Genomic DNA, 16982 nt, shown 5'->3' with positions numbered 1-16982 from the left:
TCAGGGGTCAGTACTGGGGCCAATATTATTCAATATATTCATTAATGATTTAGACGAGGGAATTGAGTGTACTATTGGCAAGTTTGCTGATGACACTAAGCTGGGAGGAGTGGCTGACACGCCAGAAGGCTGTGCCGGCATCCAGCGGGACCTGGACAGGCTGGAGAGTTGGGCAGGGGATAACCTGATGGAATTTAACAAGGGAAAGTGTAGAGTCCTGCATCTGGGCAGGAACAATCCCAAGTTCCAGTATAGGTTGGGGCATGACCTATTAGAGAGCAGTGTAGGGGAAAGGGACCTGGGGGTCCTGGTGGACAACAGGATGACCATGAGCCAGCACTGTGCCCTTGTGGCCAGGAAGGCTAATGGCATCCTTGGGTGTATTACAAGGGGGGTGGTCAGTAGATCGAGAGAGGTCCTCCTTCCCCTCTACTCCGCCCTGGTGAGACCCCATCTGGAATATTGTGTCCAGTTCTGGGCCCCTCAGTTCAAGAAGGACAGGGAACTGCTGGAGAGGGTCCAGCGTAGGGCAACAAAGATGATTAAGGGAGTGGAGCATCTCCCTTATGAAGAAAGGCTGAGGGAGCTGGGGCTCTTTAGTTTGGAGAAGAGGAGACTGAGGGGTGACCTTATTAATGTTTATAAATATATAAAGGATGAGTGCCACGAGGATGGAGTCAGGCTCTTCTCAGTGGCAAACAATGATAGGACAAGGGGCAATGGGATCAAGCTGGAACACAAGAGGTTCCACTTAAATTTGAGAAAGAACTTCTTCTCAGTGAGGGTAACAGAGCACTGGAACAGGCTACCCAGGGAGGTTGTGGAGTCTCCTTCCCTGGAGACATTCAAAGCCCGCCTGGACACCTTCCTGTGTGACCTCACCTAGGCGTTCCTGCTCCAGCAGGGGGATTGGACTAGATGATCTTTTGAGGTCCCTTCCAATCCCAAACATACTGTGATACTGTGATTTCTTCTAGTCTTGTTTGGTCTAGTTTGAATACTCCGATCTGCAGTTACAATACTCTTTCTGGTCCTGTGGCACTGTACACTAGATAGCACCACTACGCGTGTCACAAACAGGACCTGGCACAGCTGTTGGTAGTTTATTTACTCTTGAATCAGAAGGCAGATTATAGCAACATTGCAGGCAAGTGACACTCTGGCCTAATTGCAAGGGAGTACAAGATGCAATAGGTGTCTCTTTCCTGTGTTTATCCAGCTTATTTCTTCAGTGTTGCTAAGATATCAGGCTGAGATCTTTCAGTTCACAGTTTAGACGTAGACCTGGTCAGATTACAATTTATTTGTCAAAACTGGTATTTAGTCCATATCTTGGTTTTAAACCACCCAACAATGAATACATACCTTGCCAATTACCTGTCAGTAGCAATCTTGCTGAACCCTATGAAGATGATTTATCTGCTCTTTCCTGCTAATAAGCCAATTTCTGATCAGTTTATTGTTTTGTATGCTCCCATGAGAAAGTATTCTAGTAGCATTTTTGTTACTTGTTTTATTTCTTTCTATTACTTAGCATTTATGTAACTTTCTGTGTCAAATGCAAGTGTTGGTCAAGGAATTCAAGATAGCCATTTCATATAACACTATTGACTAGTGGAAGGATGCCTTTTGTATTGTCTAGTCCAGTTTTTCTTAAGTAGTTTTTTTTATGTAGTGTTCAGTATAGTTTCAAGATGAGAATGGATGACGATAACCAGCTCTGGTTTTGACATCTGATTATTTTTGTTTTAAAAGGGTGGCACAAGGGCCAGCCGTACACCAAGGATACCAAAGTGAAAAACTTCATTCAATGGACTAAAACACAAAGTGAAGCTGATCAAATGAAGAAAACTGTCATTGGTGGCTATTATCCTCTTCCACGACCTCCAAATAACTTTTTGAAATATTGTAAAAACAATAAAGGTATCAAACTGTCAAATGTCTTCAAGATTTGTAGCCTTTTTCAGTTCAGTCTTACTCCAAGCATTTAAAGTGTCAGATAAAATGCAAGACAATTACTATGAGTTATTACACAAATTTGTAATGTCATTTAAGAAAAATTCCTTTTCATGGCTAAATGTAGCATAGGTGAAATCCTCAGTCTACAGGAAGTGTCATGGCACCATTAGCTGCAGAACTGTAGCACTTTACATGAACTACAGAACTGCCCGGAAGTTTTAGTGTGAATATTGTGCTAAACCAGAATTAAAGATAGTTATGTTGTCTTGTGACAGTGAATTAGCAATTTCACTTGAAACAGATATTGTGATGTCTGATAATGCATGCTAAAAGATGCTAAAAAGGTTTATTGATTATGGTTTAAATTTTTTTCCATGTGATGTGAAGAACAAAAATATTTCAATTCTTCCAAATTTGATTTTAAATCAATTTAATATTTAGTAACAAAAATATCTTTTCTTTTGAGTCTTGCATTCAGATATTTTGATGTTGTATTTCTTTATAACTCATCTATGGAAATTTCTTTTTTGCAGTTGAATTGGTTTTGAAAACCATAGGTGAAACAGGGAAAGAAATTGAAGACTTGCACTACAGAGAGCACAAACGCATTGCTGTTCAAGGAATAATCAGTGCTATAAGATACATCAGCTGTAGCAATGCAGCTGAAGAAGCCTCAGGACTGGAACCTGTTCAGGTGCAGTATCTGAGAACCAATGCTATAGCACTTAAACAACAATGATCATAATTAGAATGGAGAATTTTGCATTTGAGTTCAGAACCTAGGTACTTGATAAACTTCGTTTCCTAGGTTGAGAGCAAAAATTTTGAAAGTCATAATTTAGAACTTTTTGAAAAGCATCGATTCAGTGCTTGTCTGAAAGCGTTACGAGAGTCCTCCGTAAAACTACATAACTGTTTGAAAGTTACTAATTTGATTACATAATGTAGTGTTAACTAGAATGTGAGCGAAGCAACTACTGCGACATACTCATTGCCACTTTCTAGAGAGAATTTGTCTTACTAGTATGATTAGAAGATAATTTCTGCTAGATATAACATGATTTGCAGAAAGTAGAATAAATGGTTCTTTTCCTTTAAAAGTCACTTTAAAATTTGCAGGTTGGAAGCAATAGCTTTAAGCGCTTTGAAATGCTTAAACAATTAACTGTTGTTGCAGAAAGATACTTCTCAGTGTCCTGAAAGTTCTTCTATGTCCAAAGACTGTGTTCACCAGGAAAAAGCCGCCAGCCTTCAAAATAAAGAAGTCAAGTCTTCTCTTGGGTCACATTGTGCGCCCAGGGAACAACATCAACACCAAGCTCCTCAAGCAAAAAGAAGTTCAGTCAAGAGAAAGATACCACGCAGATTAAATACAGATGCAGAGCAGTAAGCTCTTTTTATAAATATGTTGTGAATCTCTTAAAGAATGGTCATGGAAATTAGTTTAGAACTCAGGCCATATAAAAGATGTAAGAAAGCTTTAAAAGCTTGTTAAATTTAATATGTAAAAGGTTGTTAGGTATGTTTCCTAGCACCAGGTGATGACAATTATACTGTTCAGGCTAATGAAGGATTGATTAAAGCAGGTGTCTGATTTGCAATGCTCTCTTCTGATTAATACTTATGTGACTTTGTTAATCTCAGAGATTTGAAATAAAAGTAGTAAGTAAAGAGAAAACAATTTGGCTGATACAACCGTATTAGGTTGAATAGTGAAATATTTGCTTGTATAATAATGCCTTTTGTTGCAATGTGTCTGCAAAATCTAGTGTACTAGTACTAGTGTACTTAGTATTAAAAGCCTGATGTATATATTGACATGCTGCAAAAATCTAACCAGTCACTTTTTTTTTTTTTTTAGTGGATTTCTCTTGGTGTAAAGTGTACATTTTTCTTCTTGACTTTTCACATCCAGAAGTCATAATGTGGGAAGAGTGTGGGTATTCAGAATATCTTGAGGGAAAATGAGATTAAATAAAATTCAGATTGAATGAAAATTCAAGACTAAGGAAACCGTGGTGAATAGAAGTTCTGTCTTGGCAGCATTACAGCAAACTTGTTAGTGGATTTCTGTTCCATAAGGAAAATTCCAAGATTTGAGTGTCTTAGGTTCATTCTGCTTCAAGAAAAACACACATGTTCTTTGCTTTGTGTATTTCCATTTAACCAAATACTGTAAAATAATGGTGAATTTCCTGCTTTAAGGGCAAGTACGTCTGTTGTTCCTGTATCATCTTACCGCTATTTCACACGGTCTGCAAGAAGAAAACTTGGGTGAGTTATGTGAAGCGTATTATGTTGAATAATTTCAATGATAAAACGAAGATATTTGAAGTGAAACTTTTACAGGTCAAGAATTTGTATGGAGGTGAAATGAAAGAATGGATCAGTGTAGAGTTCAGTATTTTCTATTCTCTTCCTCTGCACTGATTCTAGTTCAAATATATTGGATTATTTTATTCTGTAACATAACCTTGAATGTGTTATTAAGCATTTTTGCATTTATTTTATATATACGTACATACATATGTATACACACATATATTTACATATTTTTGCATTGTTATTAGTGCTACCTAGGGAATACATTGTAACAGGGGTCCATCATGGTAAGCAGAGTAATATATGTAGTCTTTGTTTCATAGAGCTAACAGTTCAAGTAGGAAAGTCAAAGGTAGGCGGGGAAGGGAATGCTTGATGAGCAACCAGAGTGAACAATGTAACAGCATTAATGGCTTCGCCAGCGCTGGTTAAGCTATACATGATCCTTGGTGCTACAGATGTGTAAGTATAGTTGTCCCTGAGAAGTCACTTGGCTCCTACCACTACCTTACACTCAGTCTTTACTGAACTTGGTTTAGATCCAGAGAAGGATATTTTTTTAAAAAACTCAGTTAGCAATTTCAAATCTAGATTGCTGATAAGTCTGGAACCTAATGAAATAACTACAAATGGGAAATTATTAAGAAAACTGAATGAGTGTTGTTATTTGCTAGTCTATGGTAAAAAGCTCATTTCATTCATGTGTTTTGTTTAAGGGCCATAAATTCTTGTCACTCGTTCCAAACACAGCTCAGATAACTTGAATGTTTGAATACTTTGGTGTCAGTAACTTCAGATGTTTGGGATTTTTGGCAGTGGTGATTTGGGCTTGTGTTGTGAGTAGGTATGCCCCTCAGTTGCTGCCTTGGTTTACTTTTAGCACCTCTTGCCTCCCCTCAAAACAAAGAACGGTGGTGCCCAGGATATAGCAATAATACTAATGACAGAGTTCACTGTAAGTTGTTGCCCATTCTACCAGTATTACTGCCCTACAAGTGTGCCTATTTTCTTGAAAAACATTTATTGGAAGCTAATTTTGAAAAGTTTTTTCTGTGGGATAAATGAGGCTCTTTGAGCCCACATATCTCTAGTTTCCTCTGGTTTTCTTGGTAGACGGAGCATTTTCTAGGGAAAGGGTTGCCTGGCTCTGCAGCCCATTCATTAAAAGCGTGACACCTGGCTTTGAGGTCACATCTCTGCAGGTGGTGCAGGTGTTTGCAAGACTTGTGACACAAATCCATAGGAAAATCAGGAGATTTTCAGAATGCGAGGAATCCTATTTTCTTTTGCTTGCTGAGAAATGTTCCATTTTTTCTTGGGGGGGTGGAGGGTGGGACGAATGTTTTCTCCCCATTTCTTAAAAGTGAAAGCAAAAAGTTAAGGCATGTTCACTTTGTTCTCTGCTTTTCTCAATCTGCTACTGTCCTTGCTACCTGTGTGTCCACTCTATGCCATTAGTGCTAGAACCCCAACTAAAGGAGGAGAAAGTCTGTGTTGGATTATGGAAAGCTGTTTCACTCTATATAATTAAAAGGTAACTTGTGCATTTTTGTAATTAACTATGATGTTGTGCTGAATTCTCCAAATTGCAGAAGAGAAATAGAAAGTTAGCCTGACATACCTTAAAATTGCGTTGTTTCCTGTTCTGTCGCTTAAAAGTAGCAGGATGTCAGATCTCACTGACATGTTTTAATACGTTGGTGAAATAACAGCAGCACAGGTATATTTTGAAGTATATATTCTAGCTTTGATTATTTTACGTCAAGTATTTTGTGCAGTTTTTTAGCATGTTGCATTTTTGAAGTTTTTTTGCTTTTAAACAGTAAAAGCTTATTTTAAGGGTCTTTATTGACAGCCTTAGTTCCTACATTTCTGAGGTAACTTATTTATCTGGTTATAAAGGTTTTCAGAAAGAACAAGGTAAGAGGAAACTGATTAATATTGTTGATATTTCTTTCCTTGCTAATAGAGAGATTCAACATGTACATCTAAGCATTTAATATACCCCAGATTAGTGTAATTGATAGTTTATTGTGAATGGTGAAAGGTCAGGAGTTTCAGAAAGGCTTATTTTTATGTGGAAGTGAAAAAAACCCACTAGTTTTCTTAGAATTTTAAACATTGTAAGTTTAGCACTGCAGTTACCATGGAGTTGCTGGTGCACTACACGCTCACGCCCTGCACTGCTTGAAAGTAGCTTGTTTGTATGCTTCTGTCCTTGCAGTTTCACTTCTAAATGTTTGTGTACCTTAGACCCTTTTCTCCTTTTTCCCTCCCCTCTGATGAGAACTAAGGGATGGGGATTCTATAACACAGGGAAATTCAGCTTGAGGTTTGCATGACTGGAAGTTTCTAAGAATTTGACTTTTTCTTTAGATCCCTTTTTCACATAAATCAGATTTTTTTTCAGGGAGAAGTTGGTAGACATCAACAATCAGTTTGTGTAGGCTTGTCAAATTATTGTAGAAGGCTGGTTGGTTTCTCTGTTCCTTACCAGGGTAGATGCATATACCATAATGGTGTCATGACAGTTAAGTTGATTTCAAACCTGTCTAGAAGATAAGGCTTTTGCCAGTTATATCAGGGAGTGGGGTGTTTTGTTGTTTTGAGACCCTTAAATTCCTTGCATCATTTGGGCATAGCTGCAAGTTACAAACATTTTCTTTGTTAAGTCTTTTTATTGCATTTAGTCCCAGGACTTAGGTGTGAAGCACAAGACATGCTTATTTTCCCAATATTTTCCAAAAGTATTCATCTGTCTTCTATTTTGCTTAATGTTATTTTTGTTGACAATACTTTAAAGTAGAATGACGGAAAATGTGAATGCCAATGCGTCTGGAAATACCGATTAAAGGCTATTTTGCCAGTGGACACCTGTGAAAAGGGGAGGCTGCAGAATGCAGGCTGGCAATAGCAAGTTTGGCGTGGCACAACTTCTTATAAAGCTGGCACAGGCAAAATAGGAGTGTGGGTGTTTTGGTGTGCAACAACCACAGGGTATTGCAGTAAATAAAAGGATTTGGGTTGTATCGGGTGGCTTGCAGACACACTGGCTGGCAAAGCAGCATATGAACTGTGTGTGTAGAGGAGTAGGTTTAATTTCTGAACCCGTGTGCACACAGCCAGCACAAAGCCGTCCTGTAGGAATAACGTGTTGGGCAGGTAGGAGAAATCATCCCAGCTGCGGTTCTGTGAAAGAAGTGGAGGCAAGTCATGGCAAGTCATTTTCATATATTTCAGAGGTTCTGCTACGTCTAAATCAGAGCCTATTCACCTCCAAAACTAGACAGTTTTAAAAGAGAAAGAAACCATTACTGAAATATCAACTTGTCAGCAGTATGACTTGGTTTAATCCTCTGTTTAATGAAGAGGGAAGTTGGCATGTATTGAACTTGACACATTGATTTGTGACCCATCCTTTCCTGACACTGTGCGAGATTTTTGTCTCTTGTGAAGAAGTCCAAGTCTCAAAAGTGAGAATTGGTTTTGTAGGCATTAATTTTTTATTAGACTACTTAAAATACTTCTTCTAATGACATGACAGTGTATTGATATAGCTGGCATGTAAATGTTTAATTTATTGTTACGCATACACAGTAATTACTTTCCATGATGGTTCTTTTAAAGGGAATTAATTCTTTGTAAGACACTGTTTTCACGGAAGCATTCGTGTATCTAGAAATAATGCCATAGGAAGCACAATGTAGTTAGTTAATTACCATTTTAGAAAGAGACAAACTTTCCTGCTACGTTTCATCAGAAAACATAAAAATACTACTGCATAAACTTGGATCTGACATCTTGCATGTATCTTTCTGAGTTTGCCCAGGACCTCAAAAATTGAAAAATACTTAGGACTACAAAGTCACAAAGAAACACATACAGGTTTTCATTTACCAATATTTTCAACACAACTCTGCTCAGAAGCTGGAGTGAGTGGTGGAAAACAAGTAGGGTCATCCTGTTTTCAAGTTCTTTATATGGCAGCTTTTTATGTTTACAAATTTAGGTGGCTGAAACCTGTTGCACAGTTTGTGCTGCTGAAGTGACGATTTGTTTGTGCCCAGAGTCAAAGATCACAAGAAGGTCGCTCCAGTACTCAGCCCATACCACGATGATATTGCGTTTCATAAAATGTACTTTCATTCCCCAAAACCACAATGTAGTTCCTTTTAGCTTTTCAGTAGATTTTTAGATATTTTCAATTTGTTATGAAACATTGACATGAAATTTTCAAGATACATGCTAGTATGAAATGAGAAAAATAGCAAAGAAACCTGTAAATCTTTATGACTGAAATACAGGATGTCCCACTAAACAGCATGTTCATCTTTGATTCCTTTTTCACTGTCTGTATATTGTCTGTGTGTATTTGCAGGTAGAATATTTTATTAGTAGCTACTTTGGTAGTCTGGATTTTTAGTGGTGCCTTCACAAAGTCTTGCCTATGTCTCAGTTGTTTGTGATGGAAGATAATTGAGATAGTCTTTTTCATAAGTTTATCCAGACATCATGGTGTGTTTTATAGTAAGAAGAATAGAGCAAATAAGAAATAAATGGACCTGAGGGCTTATTTTACCATGTTGTGGTTGCAGAGTATCTGTAACATTTTTCTCCAGTATAATATCCTAGGTAATTCATTAGAAATTGTTAGAGAATAGTTGCTTACCATTAATTCAAAATCTCGTGGCCAAAAATGAAATTATAACTAGTATCTAGTTTCCTTGGTTGACCTGATGGTTACAACAAGCTAGTATGGCAAAAGAAAATACATATTTGGAATTTCTCTATCGTTTTGAATTCTGGAGTGATGATGCGGCTCCACTCATGCTTTGTTTTTGAGTGCTGCAGGGTGCTGATGTGGATGTGCAGCAGCGTGCTGTGCGACCGCTTTGTAAAATCAAGTCCTAAACCTGTTGGCCACCTGTGCTGTTCAGCTTTTAGTGTCACATGTGCTATTTCCAGTAGGTGCCCAGTAGAGGGCAACACACACTGGATTTTGAGTGTGAAATACTTTTCTAGTTCATAAAGCAAAGCAATACAGCACTTGTGCCAAACTCTTTAGAACTGATTTACTGAGCCTTGTAGGTCTCATTATGTAAAGCTGCTATTTTATCAGTCTCACGACATGAAACCATGTCGTAGTGCTCTCTCATTTGAGCTTGTATCATTTATCACTAGAAATCTGTCAAGGTTTGAAGCTTTGCTGCATCGTGTTTGAGGTTAAATAAGTTTTAAATATATATATACAATAACTTTCTTTTTATAGCTTGAACGAATTTCAGCAGGAAGATTTTGCACAAGATAAAAATGGACAGGCCATATCAGACAGTGTACAGCACCACACAGGTATGTTGCAAATAGTTGTTACATTAACCTTGAGAGGTTTAAGCCTGCTTCTTGTCTTCAGGTCCAAAATATACAACAAAGACCCATGTTTTCAAGACAGCTCTTCCATTCATCTGGCTGCATCAGCCTCTGGGAAGCTGCTGTGGTCAGCGTGTGGTTAATGTACTGCTCAGTCTTGTCCCTTGTGTGCTAAAGGATGGCTGGAAGGACAGTGTTGGGCTGTTTCCCAGGGTGGGGAATATGTTCTCTGTGTTGGTTTGTACTAGTTTTAAGTTAGCTTTGTACCTCAGAAGCACTGGGTAGGATAAGACTTTTCTGTTGGTGGCTTTCTTGCTATAGTGATCTGCAAGTGATAAAATTGTCCCTATCCAGGAAGGTACTCTCAAAGCAATGTGAGTACCTGAATAAAAAGACAAATACAAGATGTGAGAGGAAATCAATGAAACTTAGAAGCCAGTCATAAGTATGATGTTTTGTTTAGGGATTTCTCTCAGTTAATATTATTAATTTTTTTTATTGGTTCCTCTGCAATTGAAAAATAAACTCATGTTTCGTGCCGTTAGTATTTTTGGATGAAGGAAGAAGTCTAATTTGTTGGTTATCATTATGTGCAGCTTGATCTGGTTTTTATTTGATTCAAATATTTTTACATGTTTTCTTCTTTTCCAAGCTGACTGGATACACTGTGAGTCATGTAATTTTATCTAAAAGTTTGCCTACTACTTAACATCTGTGCCAAAATTAAGATCTGCCAATTTACTTCTGTTTAAAGTGAAATTTTTTACCAGAGAAAGAGTAGTCTCAGGTACTATGTGGAGATCTGTTCTTCAAATGTAAGAAAACATATCCATAAGCAAGTTTGATAATTAGTCTTTGGTGAAATTTTTTTGTTGCTTTTAAAAACACGAAATCAAATTGATTGTTCTTATTTGAAATTATCTTTACAGGAATTTCTGGTAGCTGTAGTGTGTGTTTGTGCTATGCTGTTACTCTCTCTAGAACTGCTGGAATATCATGTAGATTTCATAACATGAATGAATGTATGTGGTTGCAATGAGTTGATTTAAAAGGTTGCTTTAAAAAAGAAGAGGATGTGAAATGCTTCAGTAGTAAAGAAATCTTGCATTAGATACTTACATTTGGACACTTTTCTTTAGATATGTACATCTAAAATACAGATATATGTAGAAACTCAAATTAAAATGTCACGAACACTGATATTTTAATTGGAAGTAATGGTTATATAAGCTTTTACAATTAACAGTCCTTAAGTGACATGCATTAGGAAAGAAGAATAGAGCTGTCATTGACTGTATAGCAAGAAATTTTAAGTGTAATGTAGTCCTCAATGTAAGCATATAGTTATTGTGCAAGGGCTGGAAGAGTTCACCTTCACTTGTACCCATTTTAAACTTGTTTTCATGGCTTCTGGCTGTTCATTAAACGAGTTACGTGCTCTCCAAAACCAGGCCACGATGATGCTCTTCGTATGGTGAAATAAGTCATTTTACTGCAAGTCTCGCCTCTGAGGTTACCAGTTTGCTCATGTTCCAACTCTAGTTTAATTCATTGTGTTGTATGTTTTGAACATTCTGCCATGTCTTCATAGCTGAAATGTTCTAATGAAAATATTTCTCATCTAGTAGAGAAGTGCTACCGTTCTAATATAAATAATAAACCAAATATTTTCTGTGCTTATAATAGACCAAGAAGGAATGAGTGATATACCTGAAACTGAAGAAACTGGAAGAACTTGTGATTCATGGCAGAGTGACCTGTGGGCACAAGTGAAAGACAAGTTAATGAATTATTTGCATCACGGCTCAATTTTTCCAGAAAGCATCCCGCGTAAATTTGATTATGTGCACAAAGACTTACTTATGCAACAGTACAACCTTCATGCAGCAGTGCACCAGCCAAATGAAACCAGAACAGATAAAAACATCAGTGAGTTTAGAAGTGCCAGTGGCCTTGGGTATTATGAAGTGACAGTTCTGGGTAAGTATTTGGCAGCTCGGCTTCTGAAACAGGTTAAGCAAGGGCAGTGTAAGATCGGCGTTAACTTGAGAATGACTTGAAGGTTCATCGGAAACTGAATTATTTCTCTAAATTAGTGAGTTGGTTCTGAGTATTTCTTGAAATTTAAAAAATTATTGACATTTTAAATATTTGTTAAAGTCATGATTTAGGATAATTTTTACCGGAATGCTGTAATTCTCATTAAAAATACTTTAAATGACATGACTGAATATCTTGTTTCTAGTATCACTTTTCATATAGTTGCACTTTTGTGTGTAGTTTTATGTGTAGCATTTGGAGAATGTCTGTAGTCCTTAAGCTATTAATTATTATAGTTAGAGGTAGGTTCTCTTGACTAGTTCAACCAGTCTGACAAAATCAGGTAAATTATTCAGTTGCACTTGATTGTCAGTTGACTTTCCTGCCAAAGAGGTATTCATCAGAAACAGTTAGTGTTCTTAAAGGGAAGAGGACAACTATAAATGCTTCTTTTGAGCTTTGTTCTCATTGAGTTGGTGTTTTGAGTACTGTTGCTCCTAAAGTGCCTTTTTTCCATGCTAGAAAATTAAGGACTATATTGCAACCATACCCATCAGCTGCTCTCTGCTGCTTCTGATTAGCACAAAGTATCAGTTGATTGACACTTATTTGTTAAAATATAAATATGCAAGTTGATGTGTATCTGTTTGCTAGCATTACTGCGTTACTGTGGGATATTAATCTGTTTGATTTTGTTTTCCCATTAAAAGGAGAAGGGAATAGCCTAGCTTAATGATGCTCATGTTAAGTTCCTGTAATTTACAAGGAAGATTTGCTGAGAAGGTGTTTGAATATTTCCAGTTGTTAAAGTCCTGGGACTTATAATATTCAAGACGAAGGTAGCACAATTTGTGCACCACATGCTGTTGTAAAAATGAAATTCACTGCCCTTGTAGCAGCGATAAAGGTAAAAAGGAGTGTGAAATGGCTTCCAATGTTGGTTTAATATTTTGACCTAACAGCATTGTTAGCCTTAAATCATAGTGTGTTATAACATCGTATCAATTTGAATGTTCTTATGTATAAATACATATAGAGAGAAATGTATTTGTAGACGTCAGTTACTAATTAATGGACAAAGAGCAAGTAAATAAGAATCAGTGTTCAGCTTGCAATAGTTTGATTTTTAAAAAGAAGAAGAAATGCTGCATGGAGTTGCTGGTGGGCTGAAGATGAAGTTTTCTGCTAACGTAAATATTATTTCTTCAACAGGTATAAACCACGATGTGGCAATAGATGTTGCATTTCTTCCACTGTTTTGTCCTGAAGATCCCCACTTATTTCAACTAGAAGACATTCAAAATGATACGTTATTGTCTTGTATGAGTTGCATCTCTGCATGTCAGCAGAAGACCACTAGCAATGGAAGGCTTCGTGACATGTTTCCACTTTCAAGTGAGACTGGCTTTCACTCATGTTACTCACTTATCTGGGTTGATCTGTCAATGCAAGAGCTAATCCTCTCTAGAAATCTCTATTATAGCTCAGGCATTGTTCACCTTCTCAGTGAGAGAGGTGTGAATTCTGTGTGACCACCTTTAGTAAACAGATGTAACATGGAACTGTCAAGGCAGTTTTTACTGGAGCTGTTCTCGTACTCTGAATAGAGTGTTTTAATATCTCAATCACAAACTCCTAAATGACCTAGATAGTATTTGCAGTTATTTGTTGATGCAAAATTATACTGACATCGAAGTATGTGTCTCAGCATGTGAATATTTGGCTTGATTTGCTTTGAAATAGAGTGGAATGTCAGTCAGTCCATTTCACTGGTGTCCCTTTGAACAGCTGCTGTAATGCAATCTACAGTGCCTATAAACCGAAGTATTTGCCTGCTATTGAATTATTGTCCTTCAGATTATGCTTCTAATTATTGACACCTCGCAACAAATACGGTGAACACTGTTAACGTGTTTCATACTACAAAGTGCTATATAAGCATTGTGTTTTCTTGCGTGTTTATATAGATAGACCTGATTTTATTTAAAAACATCTTCAGTTTCCTTGAATAATACTATGAAATCTGAGAATCACTAATCATTAAGTTATGCATATTTCAGCTTTTCCATATCTGAGTTCTGATGCTGTCATTTGTAGTGATTGAATTTACTAGTAAATTCAACCAAAAAAAAAAAAATCCCAGTAGGCCAGCATTTAATAGTTAGAGGGAGGTTTTTCACTGAAAGAATGTTGAACATATACACATTTCTGCAGGGAAAACAATGTCAATTCAGTGTACCTTTTTATCGTTTGTATACTAAAACACCTTTTCTAAACTTCTAGATGAAATTGTAGAAGCAGCGATGGATCTAGATGGCAAACATGTTGTCTGCATCTTGGACATCTGTCGCTTGGGTGATGATAAGGTGGAAGTCTTTCTCAGCAAAATCTACAAGACAGTGGAACCTGGGGTGCTGGATCCAGTGTAATTTAATAACTTATTTTTCAAATTTATGTTGTTGAGGAGGAGGGGAATAAAATTGTTGTAACTTGAATACACCCTCTACATACTGCACTTTTCTAGAACTAGCAGACAGAAACATAAAATTATGATTCTTAAAGCAATTGGAATTGTTATCCATGTAACTGAGGAGGATGATTGTTGCCTTTATTTTTCAGCAGTCTTGCAACAGATTGCACAATGTCTTGGTCACTTATGTTCCAGGTGGTTGAACAGACAATACAGTGAGCTTGTCTTTGGTAGGATACCCAGGAGTATGATTGTCATCTCTCTTTCTCTGCCTGTGCGTGTGCATACACAGGAAATACATAAATCGGGGTGTGACCTGAGAAGAGAGGCAGGCTTTCCCTATATTACAGTCAATGTTTGCAAAAGAATTAACTGGCTGTGGTGTAAATTTAGGCTGGAAATCAGAGTAAGTTTTAGGATTAGAGCTGTTATGTTCTGTATTGATCTTTTGTGGGAGCTGCTAGGGGCAGCCTAACTGCTCTTCAGGCTTGAAGCTTACTGTGTTTGGGAAAGGGATGAAACACCTTAGTGCCTTCAGTACCAGGAACTGGACTCAGTGGTCCAAGAAGCCACTTTCAGTTCTTTCAGTTCTTTTTATCCAATCAAAGTCAACTGCTCTGTTTTTGTATGTCTGCATTTGTACATACAGCATTGGGTAGTAAGCACCCAATGTTTTTTAGCATATTTTATTTATTAATTAAAAAAATATTCTATTTAAAAAAAAAAAAAGAAAGAAAAAACTTTTGTGGAACTTTCTTCTAGCTTTGCAAAAGAAAATCTGTCTTGGAGTGTTTAGCATGGCTCGATACACAGTTTGTCACACCCATATTATTTTTTCTGTTGATCACTACTATCCTCTTTCTTTTTAGTAATAGCTATATTCTGAGTACACAAAGGAGCTCAGCAGCTGTGAGAAGTTGCTACTTCCACAAGAGCAAGAGGCTCTATAAAATTGTCAGCTTTTTACGTGTATGCTGTAAGTAGCAGCTGACTCCTGATGAGTTCACAACCAAGTCTCACTTTTTCCCCCCATGTCAAACACTGGCCTCAGATCATTTATACAACTGTGTCCTTAGGAGTTACTCTCACGCAGGAGCTGAAACACGTTGCTGTTTGTCAGCTTGTCCATGTGAAATGCTGGTCTCATTTCAATTCTTTGAAAAGAAACAATTGCATTACGGAGACTTGCCAATTAAATTGTACCGTTATTGACCAAAGCCCACAGAGTAAATTTATAGAACAGATTTATTATTTTGTGGAAAACTTCTAGGCACATTTTAGCAGCCTTTTGGTAGTTGGGAGTATCTCTTTCAACTAGTAGCTCAGTCATCTGCCCTGGGGAAAGTGGACTTTGTCTTCAGTTCTGTATCCTAACTTCAGTTAATGGTAATTGAAGGAGAAACATAACTATCTATATTATAATACAAGTTTATAGGCAGCTTCAGCTAAAAAGTAAGAGCCGTAACATTCTGAAGAAGCTGAAAAAATTATTCTCTCTCTCTAGTGTGGTTTACAGTTTAAAAAAGTATTAATGAGAAAAGTTTAATTTAAATTGCACAGTGACTGGAAGTTAATTAAATGTGACTATGTATTGTATGTTTATATTTTGTTCGGATCTTACAGTGTTAGTTCTAGAGCAATGTTTGTCAACCCATGCCCTTCAGAGTACCCTATATAACCTTGCCACAGAGGGCAAATAGAAACATACCAGACTGTGAAGCACAGTGTTGCCTGCAATGTGTTATTTGTATGATTTTGTTTCTTATGGGGTTGTGAAGATGAGAGGCCATTGCTCTAGAGTGAGAAAGATCAGCACCAGCACTTCCTGTACCAAACTGAGCCATGCTGACTGTGTCAGCCAGGAGTTTTTATTTAGGTATACTTCAGGTTGAAGTCTAATTTTAACGAAACCATTATTTCTAGAAGCAATTTTTAAAGTAATTATCTTTGTACACAAGTACTAATGTGGCTAACACTGTCACAGAGCCACGCTACTCAGTTGTTCAAGCCACTCCCTCCTTCCCATGCAATAGAAATGCAGCAAAGGCTGTTGCTCGCATTGCACGGCTCACTGCGCTTTAAACGTGTAGCATTAATGATTTCATCCTCCATGTTAGGACTTCCTAACTCTAAAAGGGATATCAGAATGTAGTGGAATATGTATAATATGCTCTTGAGGCTTTAAAAGATACAATTTTATTTTATAGAAGTATTGTTTGAAGTTTTTCATGGCAAAAGCTGGGAAGGAAGGGGATTTATTCTGGCAGAATGAAGTGCCAATGTTGGAAGCACTGGCTGTTTGTATATAGCTGAAGAATATTCAATGCCTATAGTAGACTGTAGCACAGGGACCAAGGTCCTCTCTGCAAAGAAATTATGTACTGTTTTGTTTCACTTGGTGTTTGTTGACACATTTATAAAACCAAAGTATTGTTGATCCTGAGTCTGTCAAAAGGTGTTTTTGCCATGTTAAACAGAATCTTTACTCCTGCAAAATGTAATAGGAATAATCTTTCTTGCTGCTGTGTAATGCCACTGCTGAGGGCAGAATACTCACAAAGCACATTCCATAACTATAGAATTCATATGCAGCCGAAGAACTGTACTCTAAACTCTTACATTTGCATGTTTCTTATGTCTCTAGCATTAATTTCAAAGAAAACCAGGGAAGGTAAACTGTATGTAGCTAATGGTACTTTTGAGTGTATAAAACTTGCTAACTCATAGATCTTAGAGGTAAGATCAGTTTTGAATTAATGTGATATAGAATTAGTGGAACACTCAAAAATGGAGAATATAAATAAAAGAATTAATATATGTGAAA

At 37.1% G+C, this 16982-nt stretch overlaps 1 protein-coding gene across 2 annotated transcripts in view; it reads left to right on the top strand.

The window, feature by feature from the left end:
• Positions 1–16982, top strand: part of RADX (RPA1 related single stranded DNA binding protein, X-linked) — a 26192-nt gene extending 9210 nt beyond the window's left edge. The window contains exons 8-16 of one of the 2 annotated variants that reach the window (XM_071813490.1): positions 1756–1923; positions 2493–2653; positions 3137–3345; positions 4165–4233; positions 9551–9630; positions 10301–10315; positions 11335–11628; positions 12901–13083; positions 13972–16982. In XM_071813490.1, coding sequence (XP_071669591.1) covers positions 1756–1923; positions 2493–2653; positions 3137–3345; positions 4165–4233; positions 9551–9630; positions 10301–10315; positions 11335–11628; positions 12901–13083; positions 13972–14117 — 1325 coding nt within the window. In that variant the 3' untranslated portion in view covers positions 14118–16982. The remainder of the gene's footprint in view (positions 1–1755; positions 1924–2492; positions 2654–3136; positions 3346–4164; positions 4234–9550; positions 9631–10300; positions 10316–11334; positions 11629–12900; positions 13084–13971) is intronic. The other variant, XM_065846355.2, reaches the window with a different exon arrangement.

The sequence above is a fragment of the Patagioenas fasciata genome, chromosome 11 (genome assembly GCF_037038585.1).
Source record: "Patagioenas fasciata isolate bPatFas1 chromosome 11, bPatFas1.hap1, whole genome shotgun sequence".
Lineage (NCBI taxonomy): Eukaryota > Metazoa > Chordata > Aves > Columbiformes > Columbidae > Patagioenas > Patagioenas fasciata.
This window is presented reverse-complemented; position numbering and strand designations above follow the sequence as displayed.